At 37.3% G+C, this 15239-nt stretch overlaps 1 protein-coding gene across 1 annotated transcript in view; it reads left to right on the top strand.

The window, feature by feature from the left end:
* The window catches only part of LOC118910036 (kelch-like protein 4), a 167236-nt gene that overhangs the window by 140810 nt on the left and 11187 nt on the right, over positions 1-15239 (top strand). The window contains exons 10-12 of the mRNA XM_057495525.1: positions 7965-8151; positions 11242-11466; positions 12973-13135. Coding sequence (XP_057351508.1) covers positions 7965-8151; positions 11242-11466; positions 12973-13135 — 575 coding nt within the window. The remainder of the gene's footprint in view (positions 1-7964; positions 8152-11241; positions 11467-12972; positions 13136-15239) is intronic.

Genomic DNA, 15239 nt, shown 5'->3' with positions numbered 1-15239 from the left:
GATATGATTGATATACACTCTTATGAAGGTTTCACATGAAAAAACAATGTGGTTACTACATTTACCCATATTATCAAGTCCCCACCCATACCCCAATATAGTCACTGTCCATCAGTGCAGCAAGTTGCCAGAGATCCACTATGTCGCTTCTCTGTAATACACTGTTCTCCCCGTGATCCCCCATACCATGTGTACTAAGCATAATACCCCTCAGTCCCCTGCCCCCTCCCTCCCTATCCACCCTTCCACACCCCTCCACTTTGGTAACCACTAGGCCATGCTTGGAGTCTCTGAGTCTGCTGCCATTTTGTTCCTGCAGTTTTGCCTCATTGTTATACTCCACAAATGAGGGAAATCATTTGGCATTTGTCTTTCCCTGCCTGGCTAATTTCACTGAGCATAATGTCCTCCAGCTCCATCCATGTTGTTGCAAATGGCAGGATTTGTTTCTTATGGCTGAATAATATTCCATTGTGTATATGTACCACCTCTTCTTTATCCATTCATCTACTGATGGACACATAGGTTGCTTCCATATCTTGGCTATTGTAAAAAGGGCTGTGATAAACATAGGGGTGCATATGTCTTTTTGAATCTGAGAAGTTGTATTCTTTGGGTATATTCCGAGGAGTGGGATTCCAGGGTCAAATGGTATTTCTATTTTTAGTTTTTTGAGGAACCTCCATATTGCTTTCCACAATGGTTGAACTAGCTTACATTCCCACCAGCAGTGTAGGAGGGTTCCCATTTCTCCACATCCTTGTCAACATTTGTTGTTCTTAGTCTTTTTGATGCTGGCCATCCTTACTGGTGTGAGGTGATATCTCATTGTGGTTTTAATTTGCATTTCCCTGATGATTAGTGATTTAGAGCATCTTTTCATGTGTCTGTTGGCCATCTGAATTTCTTCTTTGGAGAACTGTCTTTTCATATCCTCTGTTCATTTGTTAATCGGGTTATTTGCTTTTTGGGTGTTGAGGCATGTAAGTTCTTTATATGTTTTGGATGTTAACCACTTGTCGGATATGTCATTTACAAATATATTCTCCCATACTGGAGGATGCCATTTTGTTTTGTTGATGATGCCTTTGCCATGCAAAAACTTTTCAGTTTGATGTAGTCCCACGTGTTCATTTTTGCTTTTGTTTCCCTTTCTCGAGGAGATGGGTTCAGGAAGAATCTGCTCATGCTTATATTCAGAAGATGTTTGCCTATGTTGTCTTCTAAGAGTTTTATTGTTTCATGACTTACATTCAAGTCTTTAATCCATTTTGGGTTTACTTTTGTGTATGGGGTGAAATAATAATCCAGTTTCATTCTCTTGCATGTAGCTGTCCAGTTTTGCCAACACCAGCTGTTGAAGAGGCTATCATTTCCCCATTGTATGTCCATGGCTCCTTTATCTTATATTAATTGACCATATATGGTGGGGTTTATATCAGTGTTCTCTAGTCTGTTCCATTGGTCTATGGGTCTGTTCTTGTGCCAGTACCAAACTCTCTTGATTACTGTGGCTTTGTAGTAGAGCTGGAAGTTGGGGAGCATAATTCCCCCTGCTTTATTTTTCTTTCTCAGGATTGCTTTGGCTATTTGAGGTCTTTTGTGGTTCCATATGAATTTTAGGATGATTTTCTCTAGTTTGTTGAAGAATCCTGTTGGTATTTTGATAGAAATTGCATTGAATCTATAGATTGCTTTAGGCAGGATGGCCATTTTGACAATATTAATTCCTATCCATGAGCATGGGATGTGTTTCCATTAATTGGTATATTCTTTAATTTCTTTCATGAGTGTCTTGTAGTTTTCAGAGTATAGGTCTTTCACTTCCTTGGTTAGGTTTATTCCTAGGTATTTTATTCTTTTTGATGCAATTGTGAATGGAATTGTTTTCCTGATTTCTCTCTCTGCTAGTTCATTGCTATTGTATAGGAATGCCACAGATTTCTGTGCATTAATTTTGTATCCTGCAATTTTGCTGAATTCAGATATTAGATCTAGTAGTTTTGGAGTGGATTCTTTAGGGTGTTGTATGTACATTATCATGTCATCTGCAAACAGGGACAGTTTAATTTATTCCTTGCCAATCTGGATGCCTTTTATTTCTTTGTGCTGTCTGATTGCTGTGACTAGGACCTCCAGTACTATGCTGAATAGAAGTGGGGAGCATGGGCATCCTTGTCTTGTTCCCGATCTTAAAGGAAAAGCTTTCAGCTTTTCACTGTTAAGTATAATGCTGGCTGTGGGTTTATCATATATGGCCTTGATTATGTTGAGGTACTTGCCCTCTATACCCATTTTGTTGAGAGTTTTTATCATGAATGGATCTTGAATTTTGTCAAATACTTTTTCAGCATCGACGGAGATGATTATGTGTTTTTTGTCCTTCTTTTCGTTGATGTGGTGGATGATGTTGATGGATTTTCAAATGTTGTACCATCCTTGCATCCGTGGCATAAATCCTACTTGATCATGATCCATGATCTTTTTTATGTATTTTTGAATTCAGTTTGCTAATATTTTGTTGAGTATTTTTGCATCTATGTTCATCAGGGATATTGGTCTGTCATTTTCTTTTTTTGTGATGTCTTTGCCTGGTTTTGGTATTAGAGTGATGCTGGCCTCATAGAATGGGTTTGGAAGTATTCCCTCCTCTTCTACTTTTTGGAAAACTTTAAGGATAATGGGTATTAGATCTTCACTAAAGGTTTGGTAAAATTCAGTGGTGAAGCCATCTGGTCCAGGAGTTTTGTTCTTAGGTAGGTTTTTGATTACCATTTTAATTTTGTTGCTGGTAATTGGTCTGTTCAGATTTTCTGTTTCTTTCTTGGTCAGCTTTGGAAGGTTGTATTTTTCTAGAAAGTTGTCCATTTCTTCTAGGTTATCCAGTTTGTTAGCATATAATTTTTCATAGTATTCTCTAATAATTCTTTGTATTTCTGTGGTGTCCATAGTGATTTTTCCTTTCTCATTTCTGATTCTGTTTATGTGTGTAGAATCTCTTTTTTTCTAGATAAGTCTGGCTAGGGGGTTATCTATTTTGTTTATTTTCTCAAAGAACCAGCTCTCGCTTTCATTGATTCTTTCTATTGTTTTATTCTTCTCAATGTTATTTATTTCTGCTCTAATCTTCTTTTTTAAGTTGCAGAAATTTACTAGCCAATTTTTTTTGTTATCATTAATCTGCAATTACATAAAGAACATTATGTTTACTAGGCTCCCCCCTTCACCAAGTCCCCCCCCCACATACCCCATTACAGTTACTGTCCATTAGCATAGTAAGATGCTGTAGAATCAGTACTTGTCTTCACTGTGTTCCACAGCCCTCCCCTGCTCTAATCTTTATTATGTCCCTCCTTCTACTGACTTTGGGCCTCATTTGTTGTTCTTTTTTCTAGTTTCCTTAATTGTTAGTTTAGACTGCTTATATGAGATTGCTCTTCTTTCTTGAGGTAAGCCTGTATTGCAATATACTTTCCTCTTAGCACAGCCTTGGCTGTGTCCTACAGATTTTGCAGTGTTGAATTATTATTGTCATTTGTCTCCACATATTGCTTGATCTCTGTTTTTATTTGGTCATTGATCATTGGTTGTTTAGGAGCATGTGTGAAGCCTCCATGTGTTTGAGGGATTTTTCATTTTATTTGCATAATTTATTTCTAGTTTCATAGCTTTGTGATCTGAGACACTGGTTGGTACAATTTCAATCTTTTTGAATTTACTGAGGCTCTTTTTGTGGCCTAGTATGTGATCTATTCTTGAAAATGTTCCATGTGCACTTGAGAAGAATGTGTATTCTGTTGCTTTTGGGTGTAGAGTTCTGTAGATATCTGTTAGGTCCATTTGTTCTATTGTGTTGTTCAGTGCCTCTGTCTCCTTACTTATCTTCTGTCTGGTTGATCTGTCCTTCAGAGTGAGTGGAGTGTTGAAGTCTCCTAGAATGAATGCATTGCTTTCTATTTCCCCTTTGAATTCTGTTAGTATTTGTTTCACATATGTGGATGCTCCTGTGTTGGTAGCATAGATATTTATAATGGTTATATCTTCTTGTTGGATTGACCCCTTTATCATTATGTAATGTCCTTCTTCGTCTCTTGTTACTTTCTGTGTTTTGAAGTCCATTTTGTCTGATACAAGTACTACAACTCCTGCTTTTTTCTCTCTGTTAGTTGCATGAAATATCTTTTTCCATCCCTTCACTTTTAGTCTGTGTATGTCTTTGGGTTTAAAGTGAGTCTCTTGCAGGCAGCATATAGATGAGTCTTGTTTTTTTATCCATTCAGTGACTCTATGTCTTTTGATTGGTGCATTCAGTCCATTTACATTTAGGGTGATTATCGATAGGTATGTACTTATTGCTATTGCAGGCTTTAGATTCGTGGTTACCAAAGGTTCAAGGTTAATTTCTTTACTATCTAAGAGTCTAACTTAACTCACTTAAAATGCTGTTACAAACACAATCTAAAGGTTCTTTTCTTTTTCTCCTCCTTTTCCTTCCTCCTCCATTCTTTATATATTAGGTGTCATATTCTGTATTCTTTGTCTATCCCTTGATTGACTTTGGGGCTAGTTAATTTAATTTTGCATTTGCCTAGTAATTAGCTGTTCTACTTTCTTTACTGTGGTTTTATTTCCTCTGGTGACAGCTATTAAACCTTAGGAATACTTCCATCTATAGCAGTCCCTACAAAATAGACTGTAGAGATGGTTTGTGGGAGGTAAATTCTCTCAGCTTTTGCTTATCTGGAAATTGCTTAATCCCTCCTTCAACTTTAAATGATAATCTTGCGAGATAAAGTAGTCTTGGTTCCAGGCCCTTCTGCTTCATTGCATTAAATACATCATGCTACTCCCTTCTGGCCTATACGGTTTCTGCAGAGAAGTCTGATGTTAACCTGATGGACTTTCCTTTGTATGTGATCTTATTTCTCTCTTTGGCTGCTTTTAATAGTCTGTCCTTATCCTTGATCTTTGCCAAGTTTGTTGCTATATGTCTTGTTGTCTCCCTTGGGTCCCTTATGTTGGGAGATCTGTGAATTTCCATGGCCTGAGAGACTATCTTCTTCCCCAGATTGGGGAAGTTTTCAGCAACTGCCTCCTCAAAGACACTTTCTATCCCTTTCTCTCTCTTCTTCTTCTTCTCGTATCCCTATAATATGAATATTTTTCCGTTTGGATTGGTCACACAGTTCTCTCAAAATTCTTTCATTCTTACAGATCCTTTTTACTCTCTGTGCCTCAGCTTCTTTGTATTCCTCTTCTCTAGTTTCTATTTCATTTATTGTCTCCTCCACCATATCCAACCTGCTGTTAATACCCTCCATCATGCTCTTCAGTGATTTGATCTCCAACCTGAATTCATTCCTGAGTTCTTGGATATCTTTCCGTACCTCCATTAGCATGTTGATGATTTTTATTTTGAACTCCCTTTCAGGAAGAGTCATGAGGTCTATGTCATTTAAATCTTTCTCCGGAGTTATATTAATTTTTCTCTAGACTGGGTTCCTTTGGTGTTTCATATTTGTATATGGCGCCCTCTAGTGTCCAGAAGTTCTACTTTGGAGCTGCTCAGCCCCTGAAGCAATGTGGGGGGTTGCAGGGGAGTGGTATTGGTGCCTGGGGGGAGGAAAAAGCCATTCCCTGCTTCCTGGCTGCTGTGCCTGTCTCCACTGCCTGAACCAGTGGGCCGAGTGCACAGGTATAAGCTTTTGTCCCAGAGCAGCTGGATATGGATCCCTGCTTTCCACAAGCAGCTGAAATCTCAGTCTCTCCAGGAATTCTGCCTGTTTTAGCTTTCCAACCCAGTAATCACGCGAGTATCATGAAAGCACCATGAAATGTAGGTTTGTGCACCCAGAGCAGATCTCTGGAGCTAGGCATTCAGCAGTCCCAGGCCTTCCACTCCCTCCCTGCTCCATTTCTTTTCCTCCCACTGGTGAGCTGGGGTGGGGGAAGGGCTTGGGTCCCACCGTGCCACAGCTTTGGTACGTTACCCTGTTCCGTGAGGTCTGCTCTTTTCTCCAGGTGTATGCAGTCTGGCGCCATCCTCTTTCCTGTTGCTCCCTCAAGATTAGCTGTGCCAACTATATTTTCTAATTGTATAGAGTTGTAGGAGGAAGCCTCTGTCTCTCCTCTCACGCCACCATCTTTAATTGGGATCTTCTGGTTTCTCTACATTTTTAAAAACATTTTAGCTGTAAGTTAAATTTCATGGAACTCTAGTAAGCTTGAGAACCTATTGATGTGGAATGGAAAACATTAACTGTTCTCCTAGGTATAGCAAATTGTTCAAAGGGCAAGGCAATAGTCACACCAAAAAGAGAAACATTAAAATATACATGTAATCTTAGACCCAAGGTTCAGCATCTATGGAAATTTTATGTTGATGTTCTTATGTGTGTTACTCTCATGAGAAGGTCTATACAATTTTACAGATTTTCTAAGTCAGTGCTTCTCAAAATGTCCATGGACCAGCTGCATGCCATTTTCTGGAAGCTTGTTAGAAACTCAGTTTCTGACTCCCACCACATACATACTGAAACACTTTCTGGGTACAGGGAGAAGGAATTTGTGTTTTAACAAGTTCTCCAAATGGTTCTTAGGTATGTAAACACTTGAGATGCACTGGTGTAAAGGATCTGACCCATTTGACTCTACACTGCTTTAAGTCAATATGACATTCTTTCAGCAAAGTGCTTACTTTGGACTTCTCTTACTTTATTAGAAGGTGGGTACATTTCCAGCCAATATAACCAGTGGTACCTTGGCCTCCCACCCCTGAGCAGGCCTTAGAGCCTACAATGTGGACTCCTATGGACTTTTGCTGCTGATGGCAGTGGTGGGTAATGGCATACAGAATATAGACTTTCCAAAACAATTTTGAAAGTGACCTTAAACAAATATTCTAGATATGAAATATATGAAGTGAATGGTATATTCTAGACATGAAATATATGAAGTGAATGGTCATAAAACGTTGGAGAATATTTTTGGAAGAAAAAAAATTACACAGCCCAATTTACAAATGTATTTTCAGCAGTGTATGCATTAGAAACTGCCTAGAGTTTCACCAGCCAAGTAAAAATAGTTATCCATTCAAAATTATAGGTAAGGTGAGATTAACCAGTGTGGAACAGGAATCTTCAGGGAAGTTTAAGGGAGTGAAATTAACAACTTCATTACAACAACCTTATACTCTTCTCAATACCCTGTGATACTGTGGACCCCAAACTCCAAGGACCCAATCTAAATGATGCTTGATAAATTCTGAAACAAACGTAATTCCTCAGCTCATCTCAGGAAAAATACTATACCTAATGTCTATCCCATTCTGTTAGGGTCTTACTGTCTGTCAGGCAGTGATGGTTTGGCCAGAAAGGACTGGCCATTTACTCTTGTTGATGTGTTGCCTTTTTGCTAACACATGTACTTCACTGATGTACACATGTACATGCGTACAGATAAAAAGCACCTGCTTTCAGAATACCTTATAAAAGTGATTTGATGATAAAGATGTGACACCCTGCGGGCAATGCTATTCCATTTTCACTGGGCATGTTGGTATTCCCTCCTCTAAATCCAGCATAAAGGTGGCTGCTTGTCCAGCTACATGCAGTAGACTGGGAGATGCTTGCTTTGTGTACATACACACAGTCCTTCACTTTGACTGCTTTAAGAAACACATTTCCTGAGTGCTTTTCTCTTTCACTCCTTGAGAGTGAATGTGTATGTATTGCAAAGATGAGTAATATGTCAAATCTGCAGAGTCCTTTAGCTACTACATGGAGAACTTTAGTCACTTCAAATCATCAGTGAAAACAAAGTATGTCACTAAGCAACTTAAAATATTAAATGATAGCATTTCTACATTTGAATTAGCTCGAGTTTTCTCCAATGTTCTCTAAATGAATATGTTCTTTCTAATGGTGGGCTCCTCATTTCATATACCATGAATTATTACTTTTCAGTTACTGGTGGATCTTGAAGTCAGACCCGTGTTCACTGCTGATCTAGAATGCCAAAAACTCCTGATAGAAGCTATGAAGTATCATCTCTTACCTGAAAGAAGACACATGCTGCAAAGCCCTCGGACCAAGCCTAGAAAATCTACTGTGGGGGCGCTTTATGCTGTGGGAGGCATGGATGCTAAGAGAGGTAGCAGGAACAAGCTAATTAGTTGAAAATATCATTTTAAAGAGAGGATATATTCTTAACACCCTCACAATTATGATGGTGGTATTAAAGCTGTATTTAAATATTGGCATCTAAAGCTAATTTTAGGCTTCTTTATGTAATTTTGTGACTTTTTTTCTTATCTTATGGAATGTAACCCTTTTATTAGTGTTGGCTAAACTCGGAACAGGTACTTTTGTGGCAGCAATTCTTAAGTATGAGCATTTTCTCTGCAGTGTAATATATTTTCAAGGAAAACTTATATAAGGTTTATCATAAGCAGAAGGGACAAGGTCCTCCAAATTTGCTTTTTGTCAGAAATAGAAGAGTGGCCTCTAACTCCTTCATGTCAGTTTCCTGTTAGGTACTCAAAGGCTAGTTACAGAGGATCTTGAAGTAAGGATAATAAGATCAGTAGTTAAAACCTGGAATAAAGTAATGATTTTACGTAAGAATTTTATCAAAGGGAATAAGGAAACATTTCTGAAGCCATCGTCTTTACTTTGAACTGTTCTTAGAACCTATTTCTCTATAGTTCTGCCCTTTTTACACATAAGTCGGTAGAACCATGTTTGCCAAAACAGTGGGATGAGGATTTTGTAATTAAGAGTTGACTGTTTAGGAAATAAAATCAAACTACTTAATACTTGCCAAGTCGTATGTAGAAATTTCATTGGGCACCTTGTAGAAAATGATGCAAACTTCAAAGTTTTGTGCTACTAGAAACTGATCCTTTCTTTTGATATGTGTAGTTGTAATTTTAATATGGAAATTGAAGGTGATACAGGAAGTAATGCCAATTAATCACAAATCTATAAAACAAGAGCTTGCAAATATAATTGTTTCCAAAGTAGTAGAGTAACCTCACAAAACTAGTATTCTTCAGAAAAGAACAAATACAATGAAATCTTATAATTAATTTCAGGTCTGGCAACTTGTTATTTTATTGCATTTTATTGAATAGAATGAGTATTAACAGCATGTTGAAAGGTGTTTTGTTTAATATTTAAGTTAAAGAGTTACTAAATGCAAAATGCAATTACACTCATTTTTAGTTTCTGATTTAAAAAAAAGAACCTAACTTGCAATGTGAGAAGTGGAAAATGTTTATGTTTGTTTGGTTTTGCATTTTTCTTTTTTTATTGTTACAGAACATGGTAATAAGTATTTACAACTCATCAGTTTCTGAAAATGTGTCAAATGTGACCCTACAGTCCCTTGACTCTATTACCACAGTTTTATATGGAAGAAAGGAAGGCCATGATTCTGAAACTTTTTGTGTACATACAGCATGGAGACATAAAAGGCCCTGTGGGAAGTTGCAGCCAACTAAAATAGTAGTAAAGCTACTCATTTGAGTATCTGATCCTTGATTGGTGTTTTGCAAGCATCATTTCTAATCCTTACAATAAGGCTGCAAGGTAGATTTTATTATCGAATTTTGCAGATGAAGAAACTATAAGTTTCTTCAGTTTAGATAGCCAACCCAAGGACAAATACCTAGAAATACTAGAAACGGAATTCTCACTCAAATCCTATGTTCCTTTTTGCTATGTTGCCACTATTTTAGAAGAGAGAGCAACAACATCAAAACTGATTCCCCTCTTTGAGGGTTTTAGAATCTGCTGAAGAACCAGCACGAGCACTTAGGAACAAAAAAGGAAAAAGGAAAAAGACCTAAGTGTATCAAAACCATTACCGAGGTAGCATTTATTTACAAAAATCAGTATTACATTTTAGAATGTACCAATTTTCACTCCTTCATAAAACTTTAAATAAGAATTTCTGCAGATATGCCTGTTCTTAGTGTGTTGTTTCAGTTACCTTTCTTTTTAAGATATTTTTTGAACTTACACCTTTTGGTGTTTAGGAAAAAGGCAGTGCTTCCTCAGTCTTCAATTTCCTCTCTGACTCATGCAAGTAACTTGGAATTAGTTGCTAAATACAGATATCACACAAGTGGCTGGGGCTAACTATCACTCCTACCGTTTAAAATAATCATCAGAAAACTGTAAGCATAATCACGGAGTAAAAATTTGTAAATGGCCAAATGGTAAACTTTGGGCTTTTGTACATACAACGTCATCAGTAGCTTTTCATTTATTAAAAACAATAAACTCTCATAGATGGTATGGCAAGAGACAAATTATTCATTTTTAGATCATTTTAAACATAGAGGAAATCACTAAGCTGTCTTAGGTATGCTTTATATTTGAATAATAATACTTCCATTTTCCACCTTGGTTATTAGTTAGAAACATCCCTGTTGTACAAAATCAACTTTTAGTAAAATTTAGCAGGCATTATGAATGACTGGCAAAAAGTACTGCCTACAGAAATGACAACTTATTATGAAGTAATGACAATTTTTATGGCAGTGGTGACAATATACTATGGTAGTAAACTTGGAATTTCAGTAACTGAATAGAAAACGAAATATTAACACATAGAGGTAATAATTCAATGTCATATTTTAATACTAATACTAATAATTAATTTTATTCTTAATTATAATCCTTTGAGTCACCATCATGAAACATTCTTTGAATCAACACTAAAGACCCATTTAAAAAGGATTTTTATTCCTGCACCTTAAGTCGTTTGCATTTTAAATTAGCATACACGCACCCCAAGCTGAATTTTAAAAGGGCCCAAATTAATATATTGAATGGTATAATTATATGTATAATATATTGAATGAATAAGTAATTAAAACCATAGTGGATGTGTAAATAAGTCAGTGATAGATTCCAAGACAATTTTTTGTGTTTGCCACCTGTGTTAGTACTACCAGTAGCATAGTATAGCCAAAGAAGCCATCATGAGCACTTAAGCCATGTATTTGTAAATAAACTATTTCATTCTGAAACGTATTTAGATCCAGGAGTGGTGAAATGTTCCTCTTGTCTTGCCTGCCAAGTTGGAGAATCATCTGGTCTACTTACTTTACTTTGAGTTGCAATTACTGATTCTATGCTATAAATTATCAGTACATAAATCAAGTGTGAATGGTGCCAATTCAACACTTTTATCTATGTGTTTTTTAACTTTGTCCAATATCCCCTTTTACAGGTACCCCTACAGTTGAAAAATATGACATCAGGACCAATAGCTGGCAACATTGTAGCACCATGAGTAACCTTAGGGTTCAGTTTGGGGTTGCAGTTATTGACAATAAGCTCTATGTCCTCGGAGGAGGAAATGATTTTAAAACTTTAAATATTGTGGAATGTTTTGATCCAGCTACCAAAATCTGGACTGCCATGCCTCCCATGTCAACAGCGAGATATGCCTTAGGTAAGAGCTTAGTGTTACATCGTTTCTAAAGCATGTGCAGTTGTTAATAGAGCTTTTTAAAAATTAGTTTCTAAAGAATGTATAGTTAGTAGGGATTTTTAAAAATTCAGTTCAGCTGCACATTATTGGGATTTAGCCAAACCCTTAGTCAAAATGTCTCCAACATGCTGAAAAGTTTAAGCAAATGGTGAAACCCTGTCAAACTCTTCTCTTGTTTCAGATGTCAGAATTGTCCATTTTATCTCCCTTTTACTGATATTTTAACAAGGCCTGCTTTAAGAGAGATAAAAACTTTTGGAAGGAATATATTGTTGAGGAATATAAAACTACACCTGGATTTTTTTTTCTAAGCTCAGTTTAGAGGAAAGAGCACATGATGATGGAGATACATTGTGTTTCTAGTTACATGAATTGTGACTCCTCCCAGAACATCAAATTTGTATGTCAGCAAAGGCCTTAGGATGCAGATCCAAGGCAGGGATATTGAGGAAATTGTAGAGCAGCTCTAGGTTATACTTAAGCCAGAAGTTGCCAAGAAATTGAAGAAAGGTGTAGTAAAAACCTCTGGAATAGTGAGGAACTTTGATTCTCCTGAGTATTTGACAGAGTACATCTTTCTGCATGCTAGACTCCTTTGTTTAAAAAGAAGAATAATTACCTTAGTAAGTCAATTAATAACTGACCTATACACAGCTAAAAAGTGGCAGATCAAGGTCTGGTATTGTTAACCCCAAATTACCTAATACAGTGTCAATCCAAATGATAGACTATATAATTATGGAGCTCAGTGTGTCAGTGTGATTCCTTGACATAGCTTAGAAAACATAACATAGAGAAATCAGAGCAAGTTTTAAAAATCTCATTGATATCAGTAAAGAGGTAAGAGAGGTGATGAGGATATACCACTGAGACACTGACTGAGATGGTGAAGAATGTGGTGGGGGGGACCAATTATTTGAATTCCCAGAAGAGATAAGCAGCAGTTAGAAAGGGGTTATTCATAGTATCTAAAGGAAGACACTTCTGACTAAACCTCAAAAAGCCCTATTTCATTACCCCATGGGGATCTCTTTTTTAATCCCTATAATAAAGAGCAGGGTTTAAAAAGACCTACCACAGATAGCCTACAATTCTAAAATTTATCTAAGATTCAGTATCATATTTCATCTACCCGTTACATTCAAAACCTAGCCTTGAAATTATGCCAGAAAAAATCAGCTTCCTTTTTCACTGATATCCCTATTAAAGTGTCTCTCACTACCTCCTTTGACTTCAGTGTTACAACAGTGATAGCCTTTCACAATACAGTAACTATGGCCTGAAAGTTTCCTAGGATTAATAAACTATATTTACTTTCATATCAAGATCAGTAAATTATTTATGTGTACACAAAACCATTTAAGAAACAAAAAAAATTGTTAGCCCATCAGTTGTTTGAAGAATGAAACAGTATCCCTTATCTGTGCTGTACCTTGGTGAGCCCTCATGCTATTTTTATCCTTTAAGGTGTAGCAACACTTGAAGGACCAATGTATGCTGTTGGTGGTCATGATGGGTCGAATATTCTAAACTCTGTAGAAAGATGGGACCCTGAGGAACGTGAATGGACTTATGTGGCCAGTATGTCAAGCCCTAGAAGCAGAGTTAGCGTTGTTGCATTAAATGGCAAGTGAGTAAACCCAAACCTGCATGCGCTTTGTTCCCAGGTCATGTGATACAGCACTTTCTTGATGGGCACCATCAGTGAGTAAGCATTCCCAGTGACCAAGACATTCTATTTATGAGTCATAAAAGGCCTTTGTTGGAACCCACCCTTCACTATGACAGAAAACACTTTTCTAAAATGAACATTTAAATTAAATATTCTGTAGTCCCTTGTCGCTAAAGTGTGGTCCTGGGACCAGCAGCATTAGCATTACCTGAGATCTACTTAGATATGCTGGTTTGATATCTTATTCTGGGTGATGCTTACATGAGTGTATACACATGTTAAAATTCACCAAGCTATACATTAAGATTTGTGCATTTCATTGTATGTCCCTCAATAAAAATTCATGACAAAAAAGAAATGCTGAATCCCAGCCCCACCCTAAGTAAACCTCCTGAATCAGAATCAGTATTTTACCAATATCCTCAAGTGACTTGTGTGCAAAGTAAACTTGAAAGCACTTTTGTAGGCAAACCTGTTTCAATTTTGCCTTCAAGGAGCTACCACTTTTGACATTATGACTTATTTTTTAGTATCAAAACGTTGGTCTCTGTAATAGGGAAGTCTTTTTGTTTTTTACTACTCACTCTCTCCTGAGAGTCCAGGAATCCCAACTCCAGAATTACATCTAGTACTGTTTTTCTGAATCTTTCCCTCTGGTGAACACTTGCCTATCAGAGAAAGCTAATATTTTAAAGTCCTATGGTATTAGAGGTTGCAAAGAGCCTGAATGGCTGCTTCTTCCAAGTAATTATGTACTTTCTGACAAGGGACCTTTGGAGACAATGACTATCATATAGGAAGCACTTGAATGATAAGAATTTCAGACACCAGGATATATCAGTGGCAGGAGATAGTCTTCTGTGTCCATATTTACCATGTATAAAGCCAATACTTTGTTATATAACTGATCTCAGTAGAAATTTCAACACAGATGATTTTTAGCACCTGTGTATGAAGTAGGAAATGTCTATAGTTAATAGAAAACCCAGGCTTACCATGTCTTAGAGCTTCAAAGACTCCTAACTGTCATTATCTCTGGTCTGACCTGAATGATATCAGGGGACTCAGTGGCCATCTTGTAACACTTGCAAAACAGGCTGAAATAATTAAATTTGACTAAGTTTGTTTTGCTGACTCACAAAACAAATGGGCTCATAACTGAGCATAAAGTGTAGTTACAGACATATGGTTTAGTAAATGTTTATCTTCTTTATTGATGCAGGATTCAATTTAAGTTAGATTTAAAATGCTGCTCATCAAAATAATTGACATTGTAAAATTTATCAGAGAACTGGCATTGAAAATGTATCTCCCTAGGAATAATTCCAGTTTCTTGGTTCTATCCTATTTCCTTAGTTATTTAAGTTACTGTTTTGTTAGTGACAATTTTTTTATATTAAATAAAGCAGTTCATAAAGATGATGGGGGCGTTAAATATTGTGGCGTGGGAGGTGGGACAGAGGTTTCCTCCTAAAACTGCATATAATGGGAAAATATAATTAAAACAACTAATCCTGAAAGAGCAGCAGGAAAGAAGGCTGTGCTAGACTGCATACACCTGGAGAAAAGAACAGACCTCATGGAACAGGGTAAAGAACCATATCCATGACCCAGCGGGACCCAAGCCCTTCCCCAACTTCAGCTCATCATCATGAGGAAGAGAAACAGAGCAGGGAGGAAGTGGAGGCGTGGGACTGCTGAACACCTAGCTCTGAGATCTTTTCTGGGAGCACAAAACTACACTGCATGGTGCTCTGGTGATTAGGGGCATTGGAAAGCAAAGACAGGCAGAATACCTGGAGAGACTGAGATTCCAGATGCTTGTGAAAAACAGATATATATCCAGCTGCTCAGGGACAAAAACAAGGAGAGACATCCTAATGGTGAGAGGATTGCTAAAGGGGCAATGATTGCACAGAGATTACTGCCCAGGAGAAAGAACAGGTAGACAGAATTGTCTGGGTGCAGTATACCTAGCACCGAGAGAACTTCCACAACCTTCAGGCATTCCAGCCCCCTGGCTGGATATGCAGCTCCAAGGCCCTGTCCTTGATACATAGCC

This window comes from Manis pentadactyla, chromosome X, assembly GCF_030020395.1.
Source record: "Manis pentadactyla isolate mManPen7 chromosome X, mManPen7.hap1, whole genome shotgun sequence".
Classification (NCBI taxonomy): Eukaryota; Metazoa; Chordata; class Mammalia; order Pholidota; family Manidae; genus Manis; species Manis pentadactyla.
Note: the sequence above shows the minus strand (reverse complement) of the source record. Positions and strands in the feature narration are given on the sequence as shown.